Below are 19,309 nucleotides of genomic sequence, written 5' to 3'. Positions count from 1 at the left end.
TCTATCTGCCTCGCTCTCCCACTCTGCTCCTTTTCTTTAATCCTCTGCAGAGTAGGTGTGCCAGCGAGAGAGAGAGACGGCGAGAGAAGACTGATATTTGCTTAACCAAATCCTCGGAGGAGGCAACCCTCTTTGATCCACTTCCAAATTCACAGCGTCCACTTTCATTCGGTCATCCGTCACTAGCGCTGTCTCTCGCCTTCACTGCGTCCGTGCGCGAGTGTGTGCATGATGGACGAGGCCGGGCTGAAAGAGAGAGGAAAGCCGGCAGACAATGGCTCGCATTTTGCTCTCTCCTTTCCGTCTGCCTCGTCCTTGCTTTCCGTTTCTTCTTGAACTTGTCACTTTTGTTGTGTGCTGTTGAGGTCAGACTGGCACAGGCAGGCGTTGTTGTAAGCAGAGAGAGAGAGAAGGTACTGTTGCAGCTGAGGGTATTGGCTGGAGAGCCAGGGTTAGTCAGGGCTTGCCCCTTTGTTTAACACACAGCACCATCCGCACTAGATGGACTGAAGCTCACTCGCACACACACACCACCTGTGAGCACTGCTGTGTACAGCCGACCATACGCTGGAAGACTCTGAAATAAGACTAAAGTCTGACACCCTCTCACATCTAAAGACAGTGTGAGGTTTTAGTCACACGCTATAAGATTTTGCAAAGACCGGGGATCTTGCAGGGTCACGATTTGCAAAACTAACGCTATTTCTTTTGAGATTATGTCCCATCCTGCTCCTGGCTTAAAAATATTTCACCAGACTCCCTTTAAGAAATAGTAAATATTAGCAATTCTCTACATGCTGCAAAAACACATAATTTTAGAAACACAAAATAAAAGGCATCATATGTCAGCAGTATTTTTTGCTAATTTGGCACAAATATAATCCATAAAGATAAAACTGTATTTACGTACAAACTCACTACCAGCCTCTGTTAGTTACCAGTTCTACTTTTGTGTGAGGAGATCATGCGAATAAGGGCCAAACTGTTTGAAAATCAAGATCTCTCGTAATAATCATCTATATTTGAGCAACATTAAAACCTCACAGTAATATAAGAAAATATAGATGCACTTAGATATCGTAATAATGTCTTCAACTGAATCTTCTCACCACTAAACAATCAAGACACTGGAAATCTCTCTGAAGGAAATTTCTTGAGAAGTCGTTTGGTGTAAGACCTGAATTATGTGCATCCTGGCCTTTATGCAGACTCTTAAGTCTCAAATTTCTGGCCCGATGTGCCATTGAAGGATCACTATTTAACAGTGAGTTTGAAAGATGCAGACATTTCATTGTTGTCTGCAGCGGTATCAGAATATAGGCTTGTCCAGCCATCAGAAGAATTTGATACAGGCTTTTAAGGCGTCTTTGTATCACCAGAGGGTACGCAGATTAGTAGCATCGTCTTTTCCTCTCTTGTATCTGTGGCTTAATCTTTCCCATCAGGCGTCTCTGTCATGTTGAAGCAGAATATGAGTGAGAGGAGAGATTTCATTGTAGCCTTTGACAAAAAAAGGACACAGGCTTTTATATCATATTTTCTGTCTCTACCTTTTACTCCGCAGCGACATGAACTAGACTATCTGATCTGCTCCCTGTTCCCCGCAGCAGTCACTCCTCCAGCTCAGACTCTATTGGAGTTATTCATCACGCACAGTTTTTTTTTTTTTTTTATTTTCTCTCAAAGGTGCATATTAAAGTATCTCAAATGTCTCATCTCTGTCCTTTCTTCCCTCACAGTGAGCACCTATCCTGCGCCTTCACCTTCTTCTTGCACGGTGAGAGCAACGTGTGCACCAGTGTGGAGATCAACCAGCATCAGCCCGTCTACCATCTGACGGAGGAGCACCTCACTCTGGCTCAGCAAGCGTCCAGCCCCTTCCAAGGTGGGTCTCCAGTCCACTACACTACTGTTCAGGGGCGTCTCTCGGATTTGAGGACATTTGGGACTTAGCCTGGATCCTTGTATCCGGGGCTTTTTATTGTTATTTATTAGAGGGGAGGGGGTGGTGCAAAAAGGAGAAGCCTTATCAAATCATTCTCTAAGTACTGGTGAGGGCTAGTTTTTATGCTGGTGTAGGGTACGGGCAACTTTAAATGGCTGAATCTCATATAATATTTGTTTTACTGCCAATTAAGGCTTAAAAAAAAAAATTGGAGATTTCTTTTTTGTCTTTTAAAATTTTCAGTGAGTTGTCTTTGAAAAAAAATTGGTGGTCTCTTTAAAACTTCTTTTTCTTTACATTTTTTTGTCTTTTTTTTAAATTATTTTTTATGGGCATTTTTCAAAAAACTTTTTGATGATTTTTTTTTTTTTGCTTTTTTTTTGTGCCCTCCGCATGTCCGCCAAAAAAAAAAAGCCAAAATCTACCATAGCCAGAAACTGTAATAGCAGAAATTTTTCTTGTATTGTCAAAATTTCCAACAGTCCTTGAACACATCATGTTGAACAAACGCTTTATGCATTTTCCCAGAGTCACTCAGGGAGGCTCAGGAAAAAAATATTTGTAGCTTTGGCTGTTGCTTTGTGAGCTGCTCAGAATGCACCGGGAACTAAAACAATTAAAGATGTTATAAGACACCAGCAAACACTTCATCCTTCATGAATTATGCAGCCCCCCTTTGGGCCAACTAAACAAATACAGAATACATCCTCACCCTGGTACGTACCCATGTGGCAAATTTGGCTGGAGTTGTCATTTTAAAAACTGCAGTGCTGGTACACATCATACCCACCTGTTTCCTAACAAAATGTGATCAGTAGCTGGATAAACAAATGTTGTTGTGCCATTATTTGTCACTTTGATTTGACCCTCAAGTGGGGTGCCACACAGTTATGGTGAGACACATCATTACCCTCAAGTACGCGTGTGACAGATGAATAAACAGAGTGACTTTGTGGTAGGAAATGAATGCTGCTACTTTGTCTCGCATTTGTTTGTTTTTTATCTTTACATTTCTTACTGTAAGACCGCTTTCCTTGGAGAAGAAAAAAGACTAATTCAAAAACAAAAAGCTGTAATCAGCTTACAGAATCCAGCAGAAGTCCTCTGACATTTGCATGTTTGCACACATGCCTGTGCACTCAGACGTCCAGGCCAGAGGGACTCGCGGCTTATTGATTTGCTGTTTTTTTTCTGCTTTGCAATTTCCTCTAGAATGTAGGGTCAGCTGAGGAGGATTTCTCACATACTGCAGTCTGCTGAAAATACATTTTGTAATCATTTACCAGTTATTAATATATATTCACTGGCAAACAGAATCTTTCTGATCAGTTAAAATACACCAAACTGTGCAGAACGGCCCAGTTTGACTTAAAATTAGGATTGTACTCAGCTCAGAGTTATGTCAGTGGAATCAGATTTGGCCATTAGATATGAATATTTGTTAAAAAATATACATTTTTTTAAGTTTGAATGAGGCTCAGCAGGACGTCAGTGCGAAAGAAGTTTTGTTTTATTTTTATTTCACTTCATTTTAGTGTCAGGAAGTTTCCAGGGACATTTCAGTTTATTTTATTTTTTTTGTTTAAAAATCTTTGGTTTGTCCAGTGTTTTTTTTTTTTTTTTTTTTAACTAAAATGTTCTTTTCACACCTAGTTTGACAAATTTGACTGACAAAGTTGGTTTTCTCTTTTATGGGTTAAATGCTTGATTGACTCTCAGTGGATACATTTCTGCTGTCAGATTCTCCATTCATGAAAGAAAAGCCAAAGAAACAACATGCACAATTCTGATCAGATACTGAAAGCTCATTTTCTTACAGTACATCTGGTGCTGCAGCTACCTTTAATTTCAGGAAGCCAATTTCACCACAAAAAAAATCCTTAAAAATGTTTTTGTAAACACATTACTGTTTGTGATTATCTAAGAAATACCATCTACTAAAACACAAGTTAATCTTCAGGATTCAAGGACCCTATTTAGCTCAAAATAACTTCAGGCTGTTGAGTAAAGCACCCAGTCTGTTGCCTCAAGGAGATAAGGCGGAGTATACTGAAGTAGATAAGGGAATTATGTTTTCAGAAGCATTAAAACAAATGTCCTTGTAATGTTAAATGTTCAGTTCATGTGTAGGAGTGTAGTTTTTCTTTGAATGAAATATATAAGTAAGTGTGCTGTGTTTGGTGCTGCTGCCAAGATAATGCATATACAATCTTCAGTCAGGCTGTCTTTCATTACAGATTGGCTTGCAGCCAGTTTAAAAAAAGCCTCTGTAGTCACTTTAAATTATAGCTTAGTGTAGTGTAGCTATAAAAATGTGTGGCTCTAATGATATTCCATCATTGGCTCTAGATTCATTACCCCACCCTCAGCCAAACACTATATAATCCCCAAACCATTGTTTGCTTTCATTCCCAATCACACACAGAAATGTTCATGTAATGATTATAACATACATTTACTCTGTGAAGGGAAGAAAATAGTTGGCATCATGAATAACACAATTAGAATGAAAATGAAGTATCACACACTCATCCTGTTTGTAATTATAAAAAAAGAAAATAAAAAAAACCAAACCTTAGATGTATGAATATTTGCTTTGCCAACTTTCCCTGATCTTTCCCTCTCTGGCAAATTGACCCCATTGTTGACTAAAGGACTATTTTTTTAAAACGTTTTTTAACCCGGACTCTATATTCATGTTTTTGATTCTAATTGACTAATGGGAACATTTATTTTTCAATATTTCTGTTATTGATCAAGACGAAATAGGCTGCACGTAACAACTTTGGGCATGTTCGCACCGTCATTTACGTCCACTAAAAGTGTTTGTTTTTTTGCACTGACAGGCTCAGATTGTTATTCAAAGTGTCTGACAACATTTGAGTACAGCGATAGACCTTTATTTTGAAGAGTAAGATCCTTCATGTTTGATCAAAAACAGCCCCCGAATCCGTTTGGTGGAATTGGTGGCAGCAATTTCCGGGCTGGTTATGTCGAAACAAATAGGATTTTGCTCTTTAACAAAACTCATAGAAATATATAAATTCTATATTTGAATTTTCTTTTACCTTTTAAAATTTTCTGTCGAGTTCTTTCACACAGAAAATCCCTCTTAATCCACTGTGAAATGATGCTGCTTCAGTTAAATCACTTACTAAATTCTTGTGGATCATTCTGGATTTAACCCGTTAAAATCCAGCCCTCGAGCAACCACAAGAAATGGCTCAAAAATCAGCGAAACATTAGTCAAACGTAACAAGAAAATTACCTGAAAATAAGTCAAAAAAGGAAAATTAAAAAACAAAAAAAGGACAGACACAGAAGAAAGAGGTAATATATTTCTTTCTTTGTAGGGATCCTTTTCATAATGTTGTCAAACACTTACAGTTATAATCTGAGCCTGTCAGTGACAAAAACAAGCACTTTTTTGGACGTAAATTGATGGTGCACAAATGCCCAGAGTGGTTACATCGCACTGTTTTGCGACATCTTGCACTCGCTTAATGCTGAACTAATTTCAAACATTTTTCCCATTAATCTCTCAGACATTAAAACACAAGAAAATAGGGTCTAGGTTGAAAAATAGTAACGTTACATCTAGTACTCATACACTTCAAACGTTTGTGGTTCCACATTGAAACAAGTGTGGCCTTGAAAACTGACAAAGGAGCATTTAAGAGACTTTTTATTTAGGTTTTACAGATAATATCACTATCAAAATCTTCCTTACTCTTTCCACAAAAAAAAGAAGTTGAGCCACACATGAGGAAAACGTTTCCTGTTTTCCCTTCTCACCTTTAGTCGTATAGATGTGTTTCAGCCCTCCCCCTCCACACGCCCCCTCCAGAGTAATAACAGTGATCTCTCCCTCCACTCACAGTATTTCCTGTGTTGCTCACTCCTTTACTGTCTCCTGAAGGGAGGTGATAATGTCCCGTCTAGTTAAAGACCAGTGCCTTGGACAAAAATGAAATGGTTATTGGAACTTAGCGCATGGATTGCTGTAGGGATGCTGATGGGTTTTCCTGGTCATTTAGGATGATCATATTGCTCCCTTGTCGTCAACCAGTAGATGGTTACCCTTGACTCATTTTATTGGTCAATGAATGCGAGTCGTTTTGCCTTTTAAAGTTGTCTGTCAGTTTCCTCCACACAGACACACACACACACACACGCACACACACACACACACACACACACTTTCTCTTTGACAATAATGGGATGATGTTGCCTCAGTTAAGTGGCTTGCTTGCCCAATTCTTGTGGATAATCTTGAAGTTTAACTATAATAGTAATAGAAAAATATACATTTTAATTCTAAATTTTCTTTTGCCTATTAAAAGTGTTTGTAAAAGTTCTGCCACTGACACAAAATAACTCTTAGTGTATTGTTAGATGATGTTGCTTCAGTTAAAAAACTTGTTTATTTCGCTCTTGTGGATAATCTGAGTTAAACCTATTAAAATGATTTTTTGAAAAGATAAATAAATTATCATTTCACATTATCATGCTGGAGATGGGGATGTGCAGAATTAGTCAGCTTGTCAATTAGACGTGGCTACCCAAATTGACATCTTTCAGTGCTTCAGGGAGAAATCCAGCCGATGACGGCTTAACAAAAACATGGTCTAAAAAATAGCAAGAAATTAGTAAAAAATTACAAGAAAATTACCTGAAAATATGCCAAAAAAAGAAAAAAATCAAAAACAAATAGAAGAAAGGAGTAATTAATATATATATAAATATATATATATATATATATATATATATATATATATATATATAAAGAAATTAGTAAACGTTACTTAAAATTAAAAATTGGAAAATTAAAAAAATAAACAGAAGAGATATTTATTTATTTATTTATTTATTTATTTATTTATTTATTTATTTAAAATATACAACCATAAGAACTAAAGTTTTCTGGACATTAATTATTGGGGTTTTTTTTGTTTTGTTTTTTAACCTAGCCTAGCTAATATTCAGGTCATTTTCTTGGCACCTTTTCTCTGTTTTTGCAGTTAGCTTGACATTTCTTACCAGATTACTCATTGCCTTTTCCCACGTTTTAAAAGAAATCAAACAAATGTTCTCCAGTTTCAGAGGATTTAATTGCTTGTGAAAGACATCTGAATGAAACACAACAAAACTGATGTTCGACCAATAAGAATTTGGTCGGATAAGAACATATCGACCAACCAATCGACCAACCAACCAGAAGTTTACGGCCCTTGAAATATCCCTGTTGAAAACATCCTGAATCCCCCTTGAGGTTCCTGCACCCCATGTCCAGAAACACTGACTCACATGTACCCAGATGACACAGTCGTGTCTTTATAGTGTGTATGTGTTTTACGATCAACACAGGCTGTGTGTTAAGCCTTTAAGTATGGTGTGTGTGTCTACACGCAGGTGTGTGTTTTCACCGCCGCAGTGCATCTCCTCCTGGCTAACCAAGCATGGCGTCGAGGAAGGGCTGACTTCCATCCCCCTTCATCCATCCATCTCCTGCTCCCCCTCTCGCCCCCCCCCCACCTCTGCCAAGCTTGGTTTACTGTGCGGCAGAGCGCTCCGGCAGGCAGACCTCTCCAGGATGTGACCTCATAAAAGGGCGCAGAGTGAATGTAATGAACTCTCAGCCCATTACACTGATCTGAGCACATTTGACATGTCTTCAGGGAGCCAGAGTTAGGCTCACAGTCAGAGAGAGAGAGAGGCAGAAGGGATGGAGGGGAGGGTGCGGCGGGGAGGTGATGGGGAAAACGGTAAACCATTTCCATAATTGTGCTGAATTTGATCTCTCTTCTACAACTGGCCTCAGGTCCTCAGAGTGTGTCTGCAGGAGGAAACGCAGAAATGAAAGGGAAAACGAGTGGGGTTGAATTTAATTAAGGTTAATATGATCGGCCGTAGCTGGATGTTGTTGTGTGCCGCAACATAAATAACCTTTTGTTCTTCCCTCTGCGGGGTTGTTTCTGCTGAGGCTGTATGTTCTGTAGGGTGAAACGTTACTCAGAGGGACACCAGGATACATTGTGTCCAGACAACATGTTTCATGCTTTAGCTTGTTCTCAGTATTTAAGTGTTCTGCTTCATTAAACGGGGTAAAGATTCTCCGTAAGTACTGGGTTCAGTGTTGATGTTTATTTTCAGCTGGGTCAGGAACCTACTTGCCTTAAGTCAATTTCTACTTGACCCTGGGCAAATTGTTATGTCAGCGATTATCAAACAAAGGAAACTTGACGTGCCTTTGAAAAACAATACCGTTTCGTTCGCCTTGCTCTCAAGGCCACATCCTACAATTCTACAATTCTACAATTTCATTTAGCAGACGCTTTTATCCAAAGCGACGTACAACACAATCCTCTAACGCGAGAACCCAACGAGACTCCTGTGGCGCTCTGACACAACATCAGCAGACTTTGCCACATATAGATTTTCTAGTTTGTGAGCTGCATCTCTGTCACTCTCTTTACATTTTAAACTGTGCAAAATCCAGATAAATTAAAAAAAAAAATCGTGAGTCGTCAAGAAGCTAGAGGCTTATACAAACAGACCCCCCCCAACATGAACACAACAAACAAAAACAAAGAAAATAACAAACAAAACCCCTAAATTACCATTCAATAGAAATATATTACAAAAGAGAAATGATAACAGAGCACACTGAGCAGAAAACATAACCAGTCAATAAAAAAATCATATAGTGATTACTTTGATAAATAGAGATTATTTTCATATATAAAGATATATATAGGTTTTGATAATACTGTTGTTAATTGTGCACCCGTAGCTATTCTATTATAAATACAACAGAAGAGCACCTGGTGCATCTGTTTACAGTGCAGCAAACAAACTCACCTGGACTCTCTCTCTAATGGCACCTTCTTGTTCCATCACTCCCTTGCTAAATTTAAACTGACTGGCTGACAAAAAAGTGCCAAAAATGACTTGTCTTGCTTTGCAGATGCATTTTTGATAACTCATAGCGCTCAGAGCCATAACTGGTCATTTATACATTGTCTCCTGTGCAGGCTTCACAATAAAAGCCATCCTGCGTTTTGCCGGTTGATTGCTTTTCATGTGAAGCAGTGATCGTAGGAAATAATTTGTTTGCATTAATAGTACAGCTCTGACATGGTGTGGAGACGGTGAACAGTAAACATCGAGGCTGATAATGAGATTCAGTTGTGCTGAATTGTTACCCTATGAATCCTTCATGCTAAGCTAGGCAATCTTAATCCTGTATGCGAATGGCGGACTCCGCCACTACCAACAAAAACTACTATATAAAGGTGTTACTTCTAAATATATTGGATGTAGCAGGTAAAAATTTTTGATTTCATGACAAATAAGAGCTGGAACATTTGGGAGATGAATTTCTGCTAATTCACTCTGACTTCCTTCTACCACGTTTCTTGGACTTTAGGACATTTCTAGGATTTTAGGACGTTTCTAGAATTTCAGGATGTTTCCAGGATTTTTGGACATTTGTAGGATTTCAGGACATTTACAGGATTTTTGGACATTTGTGGGATTGATCCTCCACTGCCCCCCCTTTTTTTAAGGTAAACAAGCTCTATCTTGATGGTGTTTTATGCACTCTGGCACCATATTTATACTAAAAGTACAAGAAATATTGTTGAGTGTGAATCACTTTTTTTATTGTGACTCCGACAGTACCAATAAAAACTACTATATACAGTTGTAATTTCTAAATAGAGTATAGTAGGTAAAATTCTGACCATGAATAGCATCAAACTAGGGTTTGATTTTATGACAAATACGCATCGGAAGATTTGGGAGGTGAATCACTCCTAATGCACTCTGACTTCCTTTTCTCTTGTCGTCTCCCGCCATTTTCCGATTCTGGAAACTGTTCTTTGGTCCAGCCGCAGGATCAATACCAGGGCACAGAGGCCATCTAGTGTAGTAATGACACACTGTGAAAGCAGTGCGGTGAGGGACGTTAACTGACGCTCACTCACACACTCACACACAGTCGGTGTTTGTGTAGAACCATATATATTCCTTTTCACATTCATATGTATGATACAAGCAGGCTGTGTGTGTGTGTGTGTGTGTGTGTGTGTGTGTGTGTGTGTGTGTGTGTGTGTGTGTGAGTGTGTGTGTGTGTGTGTGTGTGTGTGTGTGTGTAAGTGGATATCCATATGGTTTCTGTGCTCATATGTATGTTTGCATTATGCATGTTATCTGTGTTCTGTGATGGATGGTCTGTTCTGTAAGCAGACTGATGGGCGCTGTAGGAGTCAAATATGTCTGTGCAGTCAAGTGTGTTTGCAGAGGAGTGGCCCTTTTTATAAGCCTCTGTTTATGGGCTCTGAGAGGCCACTGCTTGCCAATAATTGGCGTCTGGATTGCTCTGTAAGTATTTGGCGAGTCAGTCGGGACCGGCTGGGTCCAGCGGTGCTCTGGAAAGGTCAGAGCGCCGCCGATCCGGCAGAATGACAGGGAAAGGAAAGCATATGGGAGAGGATAGAAGGGAAATATGATCGAGATGAGAAGATTTAGATTGTTTGATGTATAAGATAGAAAGGCAACGAGAAAAGGTATGGATTGAAGGCGAAATAGGGGGAGGATAAAGGGAAGAAGAGGATGGTTGTATGGGAGGCAGAAGAGGGATGACGATAGACAAAAAAACTTTTAAAAACTGAGCTAATATGGGTAACTAAACCCTCTGGCCTGAGGCCAGTGAGACTCAACTCAACATAGATTTAGGAAGTTTCTAGGATTTTAGTACATTTTCAGGTCATTTGGGATGCTTTTTTTATTTTAGGATTTTTCTAGGAATTTAGGTTTTTAGGATTTTAAGACTTTTCTTGGAATTTAGGACATTTCTTGGATTTTAGGAAGTTTCTAGGATTTTGGTATATTTATAGTATTTAAGGATGTTTCTCAGATTTTAAGACGTGTCTGTAAATTCGGGGTGTTTCAAGGATTTCAGGACATTTCTTGGATTTTAGGATGTTTCATATTTCAGAACATTTCTAGGATTTTTGGACATTGCTAGGATTCATCCTCTGCTTTTTTTGGTAATCAGGCTCTGTCTTGATGTTTTATGCACTCTGTCACATTATGTACAGTAAAAGTCCAAAAAAAATCCCAGTGTGAATCTTTTATTTTTATGTAGACAAACCTGGCACACTACCAGGGGCCATATTTGGCCTGCGGGTTGTGAGTTGAGTATTACAGCTTTAGATCCTCGACTCTGATAAGGAAAATGTCTTTTGGGAGGGATGCAGAGTTGAAGATGTCCTCATGCTGACTAACATTGTCTTGTCTTCCTCCCCTCTCTTCCCCTCTCCACCTTTTCCTTCTGACTAGTGATCCTGAGTCCTTTTGGCCTGAACGGGACTCTGACTGGCCAGTCGTTCAAGATGTCAGATCCTCCCACCCAGAAGCTGATTGAGGAGTGGAACCAGTTCTATCCCATCAGCCCCAGCGCCAAGGAGGGTGTGTCAGAGGACAAGACGGAGGACATGGACTGGGAGGATGACTCTCTGGCCTCTGTGGAGGTCCTCGTAGGTCAGTGTTTGAGTTTTTTGTGAGATTGTTTGCAGTGTAGAGCTGACGGCTCTGGTTCCTGAACGTCTCGCCTCTGTGTGTACAGGTGGTGTGAGGATGGTGTACCCAGCCTGCCTGGTGCTGGTACCCCAGTCAGACATCCCTGTTGTGGCCCCTGTGGGGTCCTCCCACTGCACTGCCGTCTACCCGGGTGGCCACCAAGTGCCTGCTTCCCAGCGAGAGCCCGCCATGTCTTTGGTGACTCTCACCCCTCCCACATCGCCTGAGGAGGCACAGACAGGTAGTGATACAAAAGTAGAGTAACTCTATTTAACTGGACTATAAAAGGGCTTAAAGGAATACTTTAACCCCCCAAATGACCATTTGTGTATCAGTTACTCACTCAGTGATACATTGATTTTGAGAAGAAAATGAGTTTTTTCTCGCATGCTTATGGTGAACAAAAACAGAGAAAATTCTGATGAATCGAAGTCATAGTCCACGTTTAACAAGAGCAAAACTATATCAAAGCATCTGTTTAAAAAACGCTCACATAACTCGAGCAGTTTAATCCAAGTCTCATTTATCTAGCCATGTGCCCAGCACTTTCCAAACACGTATTTAAAACTGAGCTGAAAGTGAAACTTATCCACGCTCTCTTAAAAGCCAGACTCCACTGACAAAATCAGTAATTTTACTTTGTTTATCATGGGAGCTGCTAAATGCTGCTGTTTCAATCAGTTAGTTTGATGTGTTATTGTGTGACTTTGGCAAATTTGAAGAGTTGGTTTAAAACACCAAGGTCACACAATAACAGAAACAAACTAGCTGATTGAAGCAGGAGGAATCCGGTAGCTCCTATTTTCAGGGAAATAAAATAACTGTTTTTGCCAACGGAGTCTGGCTTTGGAGAGAGCATAGATGAGGTCTAGTTTTATTTGAGTTTCCATTCGGAAAGGGCTTCCTGTTTTAAAATTAGTGAGCATACAACTGTTGGATTATACAGCATGATTTTTGTGACAATTTGTAATCCGGTGATTAAATATAGTTTTGCTGTTGTTAAAAGCAGCACTTCTGACTGCAACTCATCAAGAATTTTCTCAGTTTTTAAATTCTTAGTTCACCGTGAAAGCATGCAAGAAAGGCAAAGCTTTCTTCATGAAATCAACATAAAATTGGGTGAGTAATGGATGTACAAATGGTCATTTCGGGGAGTGAAGTTTTCCTATAAGTCAAAGGGTGAGATGTGCTATTGAAATTGATCTGCATTGTTAAGATTTTTCCGTCAGATGTGTGTTAACCCGTCTCTTCCTTTACCCAGTGGACTCTCACTCGGCCCAGAAGTGGGTTAAGATGCCTTCGTCATCTGATGCGTTCAGCGTGGACAGAACGAGTCATCATGGAGGCAAGATTCCACGCCGGTTAGCCAGTCAGGTGGTAGAGCGCGTCTGGCAAGAGTGCAATATCAACCGAGCCCAGAACAACAAGTAAGTCTGTTTTTGTCTCTAAGATTCTAGATTGATATGCCAAAACAGTCAAGTGCATGTTGCAACTCAACCTGATTTTATGCAGGTGTTCAAATATAAAGCAGCGTGTTATGGAGTAGAAAGCATATATTCTCACAGTATTTCTTGTTAAATTATTTGGGAGGTTTATAGTTTCTATAAATTAAGCACACAAGCATACAAACATGACGCCAAAACAACCTCTGTAAGAAAGACTCCTCACCTGTCGCTCGACTTATCTGCTCTGTAAAATCATCGTCACTTTGAACACACCATTTATTGACTCTCCGTAGAGAGAATCAGTCAGCCTCTCCTGACGGTACTTGTGTTTTTTATGAGCACTCACAAGTTATTGGTGTAACAAGCCGAGTAAAGAAGAGCACAGCAGTGTTCAAGCACTCATGGACAGTTGGAAATCTCATTTTCAGTTTAAAACAATGCAATTAACCCAGCTACTTCAACTAGTTCAAGGTTGTCCTCAGGCTAAGAGGCAGTGCATGGTTCATTTTTCTAAATAAACATTGAATGAGGTGTGTAGAAACTTAAACATTCCCCGATGATTTTAGTTTTATTTTTATAAAATCTGCACAACCACAGTCTCTGGCCTGTGCGCCTGACAACACTGCTGCATTTTGGTGTTATTTTTCCACACCTTCTGACCACACATCCGTCATAAACATGATACATCGATGTCCTAAGTATCGGAAGGGTTTTTCATAAATTCAATGCCAGCGACGGGGATAAAAATCAAGCGTTTCATAGAGGGACATATTGGATCCTTGCCCTTAAAGGTGCCAGGTACCCTGGTCTTAATGAGAACTGTGACATCTCACCACTTTTTATAGTCATTTTCTTACTCCTAAATATAGTGCCGTATCGTTTGATTATATTGCTATTATGTGAGCGACTACTGTTGACTTCAATTTTCCAAAAATATATATATTGCATCTTCCATTATGTTTTATTATTCATGCATAAATACGGCTTCAACAATTGGTTAACTAAACAATTTGTCAATTTACAGAAAAACAATTGCCAACTATTTGGTAATTGATCAGTCATTAAAATAATTTTTCACGCAAATATGGCAGAAAATGCTGTTTTGGGCTTCTCACATATAGAGATTGCCTGCTTTTATCTGATTTATATCATATCAAACTGAATATCTTTGAGTTTTAGACTGTTAGAACCCAGCTCGTAAAGGGAAAGGGAAGCAAAAAAATACCAGATGTTTATGATGTTTGTGAACCCCGATACGTTTGGAGTAGGAGCCGATCTGGAGGCTGCACATTTTAAATTGCATCCAAGAACTCCAAGAAAGGGTTTACATGAGGAAATGGGTTTAGCTGTGGCCTTAACAGACAAGACATTTTAAATAATCAGCTTGGACTTTGAGAAACTGGAATAGACATTTTTCGCTAACATTTTATAGACTAAAATATAAATTAATTAATCTAGAAAATAATCTTAAATTGCATCTGTATACATAAACCAAACAAAGAAAAAACAAGGGATGGAAATATTTATCACTCATGATTAAAATCAGGTTAAGCTTGCAGTTTGGTCATATGGTCTTTTGTATTATTCACCCTCAGTTAATCTGACACATTGGGAGCTACCAGGGATATGTTTCCTCTTGACCAAGCACTGAGCGTCGGCTGGAGTTAGCTGCTGAATTCATATGACAAAATAGGATGAGTTTGTTGACATACTCATGAGATAATGACAGTCAAAAAATAGCCAGTTGTAGCATTGTATTAAACATTTTTTTCCTCCCCAGGCGGAAGTTCTCAGCCGCAACTAACGGTACCTGCGAGGAGGAGCTGACGGAGAAAGCGGGAGCCTGGGATTTTGTGGAGCATTCACAGAGGTCATACTGCAGCTGCTCCAGGTCAGTCACTTCCCACACAGATATACAGTATGTGCAGGTATCGCTCATATGTGTGCGCTCAAAGGCATTTCAAAGAGGTTATACAGAGTCTATAGAGCTTTGAACAGCGGCACAGAGCGCCGTAGTCAGCAAAATATCTGCAAGTTATATCCACGTCTAGACTTTGACAAGCATATTATTCTTCATATTTTTCAATTTATCACTATTTTGTGTAAGTGACAGCCTTGCTGGGGCCGAAACCTCCGCTGGGCTGTGTGTTTCTGTAAGTCAGACATTTTTATTCCCGCACTGATGGGAATAATTTGAAGGAGAAAGAATAGCTTGACCTCTGATGGAGCACTTAAGGGACACTAAGGTGGTACAGGGACAGTGTGTGTGTTGCACGCTCCCTAATGTTGACAAATTTGCTCAAAACATGCTGAATGACTTCGTATATGTCTGTAGGGGAGTAAGAAACAGTCACAGTTGATGGATATTGTAAGGACAAAAGAGAGAGGTGGGTATGAACCCGACTGTATTCCAATTGCAAGCAGTTTTGTCACATATTAAATTGATGTTTTGGAAAATAAAACAATATTTACTGATCAAAGGCTGCCACATTTGATTTGAGTGGTTCGGAATCAACAGGATGTTTTTCTAAAAATGTTTGAGCATTATCGTGCATCCTGTTTATTTTTAATGATACTCTGCACATCTTTGTTTTTTAAATTTAGCCCCATGAAAAGCTTAATTTCAGATGCATTTTTTGTGTGTTTCATCACATTTTGATAGAATGACTTTTAATGTCTTTGAGGCCTCGTTCTTGAATGAAACAGCAAACCAGCTGTCCCCTGCATCCTTCAGCGTTCAGCTTATCATCTGTCTCGTCCGACCACAGATGCAACCAACTGCTTTACTCACAAGGGCAAGCTTGTGCCGCTGCAGACTGCAGGTCCAATCAGTGAGCGGGATGCCTGCATGCTTGACTGGGCTCCTCAGGGGGAGCCTTAACCAATCTCGTAGATTGAAAGAAAATTCAGAGTCCCAGTTAATGAGCGAGCACTATCTAAACTGAATTTTGTATGTGCTCTGATTGGTTGATACTGGCAAGTTTGGGCACACTTCCACGGGGGAATCCTTTGTGCTCGGCTTTTTTTTTTCCCCACCTCGGGAGAGGAGAGCCGGCTTGGGCCGCAGACATGAGCAGAGTGGATTGGGCCAGTCAGCCAGAGCATGTTAATTTGTTGGAAGCCACCCAGCACTTTGGCGACACAGATATGGGGAGCTCTGTGCGTTGCCAGTTTTAATGACCATTAGCTGTGTTTTGTAGATGGAAGCCGTCCGTGTGTCGGCTTATCTCGACATCTAATTGTCAGCACACGCAAGTGCCCCGGCCATTAAAGAGACACAGCTTCCTCGTCAACACCCTAATGTATAACCGCAGCGGTTGGCTGAGTGGTGACAAAACAACAAAGAGGCTGAAAACATACCGGGCCAAGAGACTGACAGAGGTAGTGGGTAAGAGAAGGTGAGGGGCAGCGGTTTGATTGGCTGTTGGCAGGTCAGCTGGTCTAAGAGCAACCAGCAGATCCTGATGACCATGGTCAAGCCTTGGTATGGCATTTCTGGTTTAATGCATCACAGAGCTGCACAGTTAATCAAATATTAATCTTGTTCACGATGATTTTGGCTTCCCACAGATAAATGAACACGATCATCCCCAATATTGACATTTAATATTGGTGTCCTGCTCAAAGAAAACTCCATATCAAATCAAGCACTTCCTAAACTAACAAACAGCCTCCACTTTTGGGAAGATCCCTCTGTGCACTCCCCATGCAGCTGGCTTGATTTTTTTCAAAAACATGGGAAAAAGGCAATGAGCAATGAAAAAATACCCAAAATCAGCAAGAAACTGAGTAAAAAGTGATATAAAATTACCTGGAAAATTGTTTTTTTTATAAAAAACAAAACAAAAAAACAACACACATAAAAAAGAAACCCCAACTGAAAAAAGTGCTAAAAAAAATTATAATTTCTAATGAAATTTTAAATATGTAATTATGATTATCATCTCTATGATTTTTCCTATTTTTTCTTCTTCCCTAGACATTTTTCCATAACTTTAAAAAAATCTTAATCTACTAATTTCTTGCAATTTGTGGAACATTTTTAACTGCTGACTCATTGCCTTTTTTGTCATGTTATTTTAAAGAAATAAAGCCAATTTGCTCAAAGTTCAAATGTTGAAATATTGTGAAAGGCGTCTGAAAGCAGCACAAGAAAAGTGAACTTGCTCCAGGATTCAAAGGAAAAATTATTGTTTTCTTGTTTTTACAGATGTAAGGGTTAAAAGGGGGGGGCTTTGCATAAGCTGCACAAGATCTCTGCACATAAAAATGAATAATTCCCACTTTGCATCTCCTCTGCTGCTGTTTTGCTCAGTGACACTGGTGCCTCATAGTCTCAACATATTCCATGGTTTGTCTTCTCCCCTGCAGATATAAATCAGTGAAGCAGCGAACAGGCAGCACGCCGGGCCAAACTCAGTCAGCGGGCCAGCCCTCCCAGCCTCCTACCAAGCACAAAGCTGGAGGAGAGAAGCCAGAGAAAGGTGAAAAGCAGCAGAAGAGACCCCAGACGCCCTTCCACCATCGCAGCCTGACCAGCGACGACGCTTCAATAGAGGCCGAGGCAACAGCTGGCCAGAGGTTAGCCATGAGGGGCCAGGATGGAGGAAGGTTCCCTAGTATACGCTCTACGGACGTGTCCGGAATTCAAAAAGCCCCCCAGCTCCACAGCGGGGTCAGCGCTGGGCCGTCAGAACAGGCCAACTCCCCCCAACCCCCACCACTCAGTCCGCACCCCTGCGAGCGTGGCGAGGAATCAGGCGAGGGCATGAAGAACCCTTCCACCCCCAACAGCCAACACTTCTACCAGCCGCCCCCGGAGCCCTGCCTGGTCGGGGTGAAAGGCGGCGGCGAGGAACCCGGAGGGCCGGAGGGTCTCAATCAGCACTTCCATCATCACCCCCACTCCCACCCCGGAGCGTCGACCTACTCCGAGCCTCCTGAGCCAACAGTGTATGTGGGCACAGCGGTGAACCTGGAGGAGGACAGCTCCCACGCACCGTGGAGGTTATTCAACTTGCCTCGCAGGAAAGAGGCCGAGGTGCCCACGCCGCTGCTTCCAGGGGACAAGCTGAGGGACGAGTCCACGGCGTCACAGGACAACATGGTGTCGGTCACAGAGTGAGTGAAACCTACCTACCTAACAGTCACACACACACACACACACACACACACACACACACACACACACAGGGTGATACATGTTCCAGTCATTCACAGATGGACTAAGCATCACAGCCCTCCATTTCCCACCTTCCTGTTACAGAACGGCCCCCAGGCCGCTGTGGAGCACTTTCAACAGTCCAGAAAAAAAAATTGTTTTGAAAGAATAACGATGTAAAATCCACCTTCTCCCTCTTTTCTCTCGCTCTCAGACTCCCCCCTCCCTCGTCGCTCAGCTTCAGAATGTTCGCTATAGTGCTTAGCTGCATACAGCACGTTAATCTCTTGCTATGTGCCCTTTTGACATCATACATCACCAATGTGCAGGGCCAGCAACACTCATCGATTGCTACACTCACACACACGCACATACCAGAGCTGGGACATGGAAGAGTAATGGTCGGGTTAGATAAAGATAAACCTCAGCCATTGTAATACAGTTGAAGGTGAAAGAAATACTGGCTGCTGGCTATCAGTTTGGAAGTTGCCGGAGAGAGACGAGAAAAGCTCAGAGTTCCTATGCAGCATGGAAAAGCACTGAGTTTGATTTGAGTTATTTCCAGGTTTTGTTAGGTATGGAAAAAAACTATTGCACCTATTCAGGGTTTGTACATTCATGAAAAACCCGGAGAAGTCATGGAATTTGCAAATATAATTTCCTGGCTTTGAAAAGTTTTGCAAAACCGTATATACGCTGAAAGGTTTGGAAACGTCATTGAATTTTGTTTCACAAACCGGTATAATAATGTGTTCAAGAACTGTTGGAAATTTGAAATTCCAATGATAATTTCTGTTTTTAATGTTTCTGGTTGTGATAGATGGTAAAATTTTAGCTGATTTTTAAAGAACACGTTTTCTTTAAAGAAAAAAAAGAAAAAAAAAATTGCTTCAAATTGTAATTAATTATTTTTTCTTACATTCTTTTTAGTATGATGAGAGAAATAATATAAGTAAAGGTAGCACCCGTTTCTGTCCTGTATGAGCAGAGATGTTTGACAGTTGAACGCTTAATGTTTAGTGTAGTAATTAATTTGAATGCATGACTGCATCTAGCTATGGCAATGTAACACCTAATGATGCAATAATTTCCTGAAAATGTAATCAAATTTGGTCCAAAATTCAATAAAACCCAGCAATATAATAACTTTTCCAGTAATGTAAAAAAAAATAT

The 19,309-nt window shown here is 40.4% G+C and overlaps 1 protein-coding gene across 1 annotated transcript in view; it reads left to right on the top strand.

Moving 5' to 3' along the window:
- Nucleotides 1-19,309, top strand: part of med13a (mediator complex subunit 13a) — a 109,193-nt gene that overhangs the window by 51,881 nt on the left and 38,003 nt on the right. Inside the window, exons 4-9 of the mRNA XM_088088520.1 lie at nt 1,740-1,885; nt 11,291-11,491; nt 11,577-11,771; nt 12,792-12,957; nt 14,756-14,866; nt 17,347-18,096. Coding sequence (XP_087944646.1) covers nt 1,740-1,885; nt 11,291-11,491; nt 11,577-11,771; nt 12,792-12,957; nt 14,756-14,866; nt 17,347-18,096 — 1,569 coding nt within the window. The remainder of the gene's footprint in view (nt 1-1,739; nt 1,886-11,290; nt 11,492-11,576; nt 11,772-12,791; nt 12,958-14,755; nt 14,867-17,346; nt 18,097-19,309) is intronic.

The sequence above is a fragment of the Plectropomus leopardus genome, chromosome 15 (assembly GCF_026936395.1).
Source record: "Plectropomus leopardus strain MGB_pleo_1.0 chromosome 15, ASM2693639v1, whole genome shotgun sequence".
NCBI classification, from domain to species: domain Eukaryota; kingdom Metazoa; phylum Chordata; class Actinopteri; order Perciformes; family Serranidae; genus Plectropomus; species Plectropomus leopardus.
This window is presented reverse-complemented; position numbering and strand designations above follow the sequence as displayed.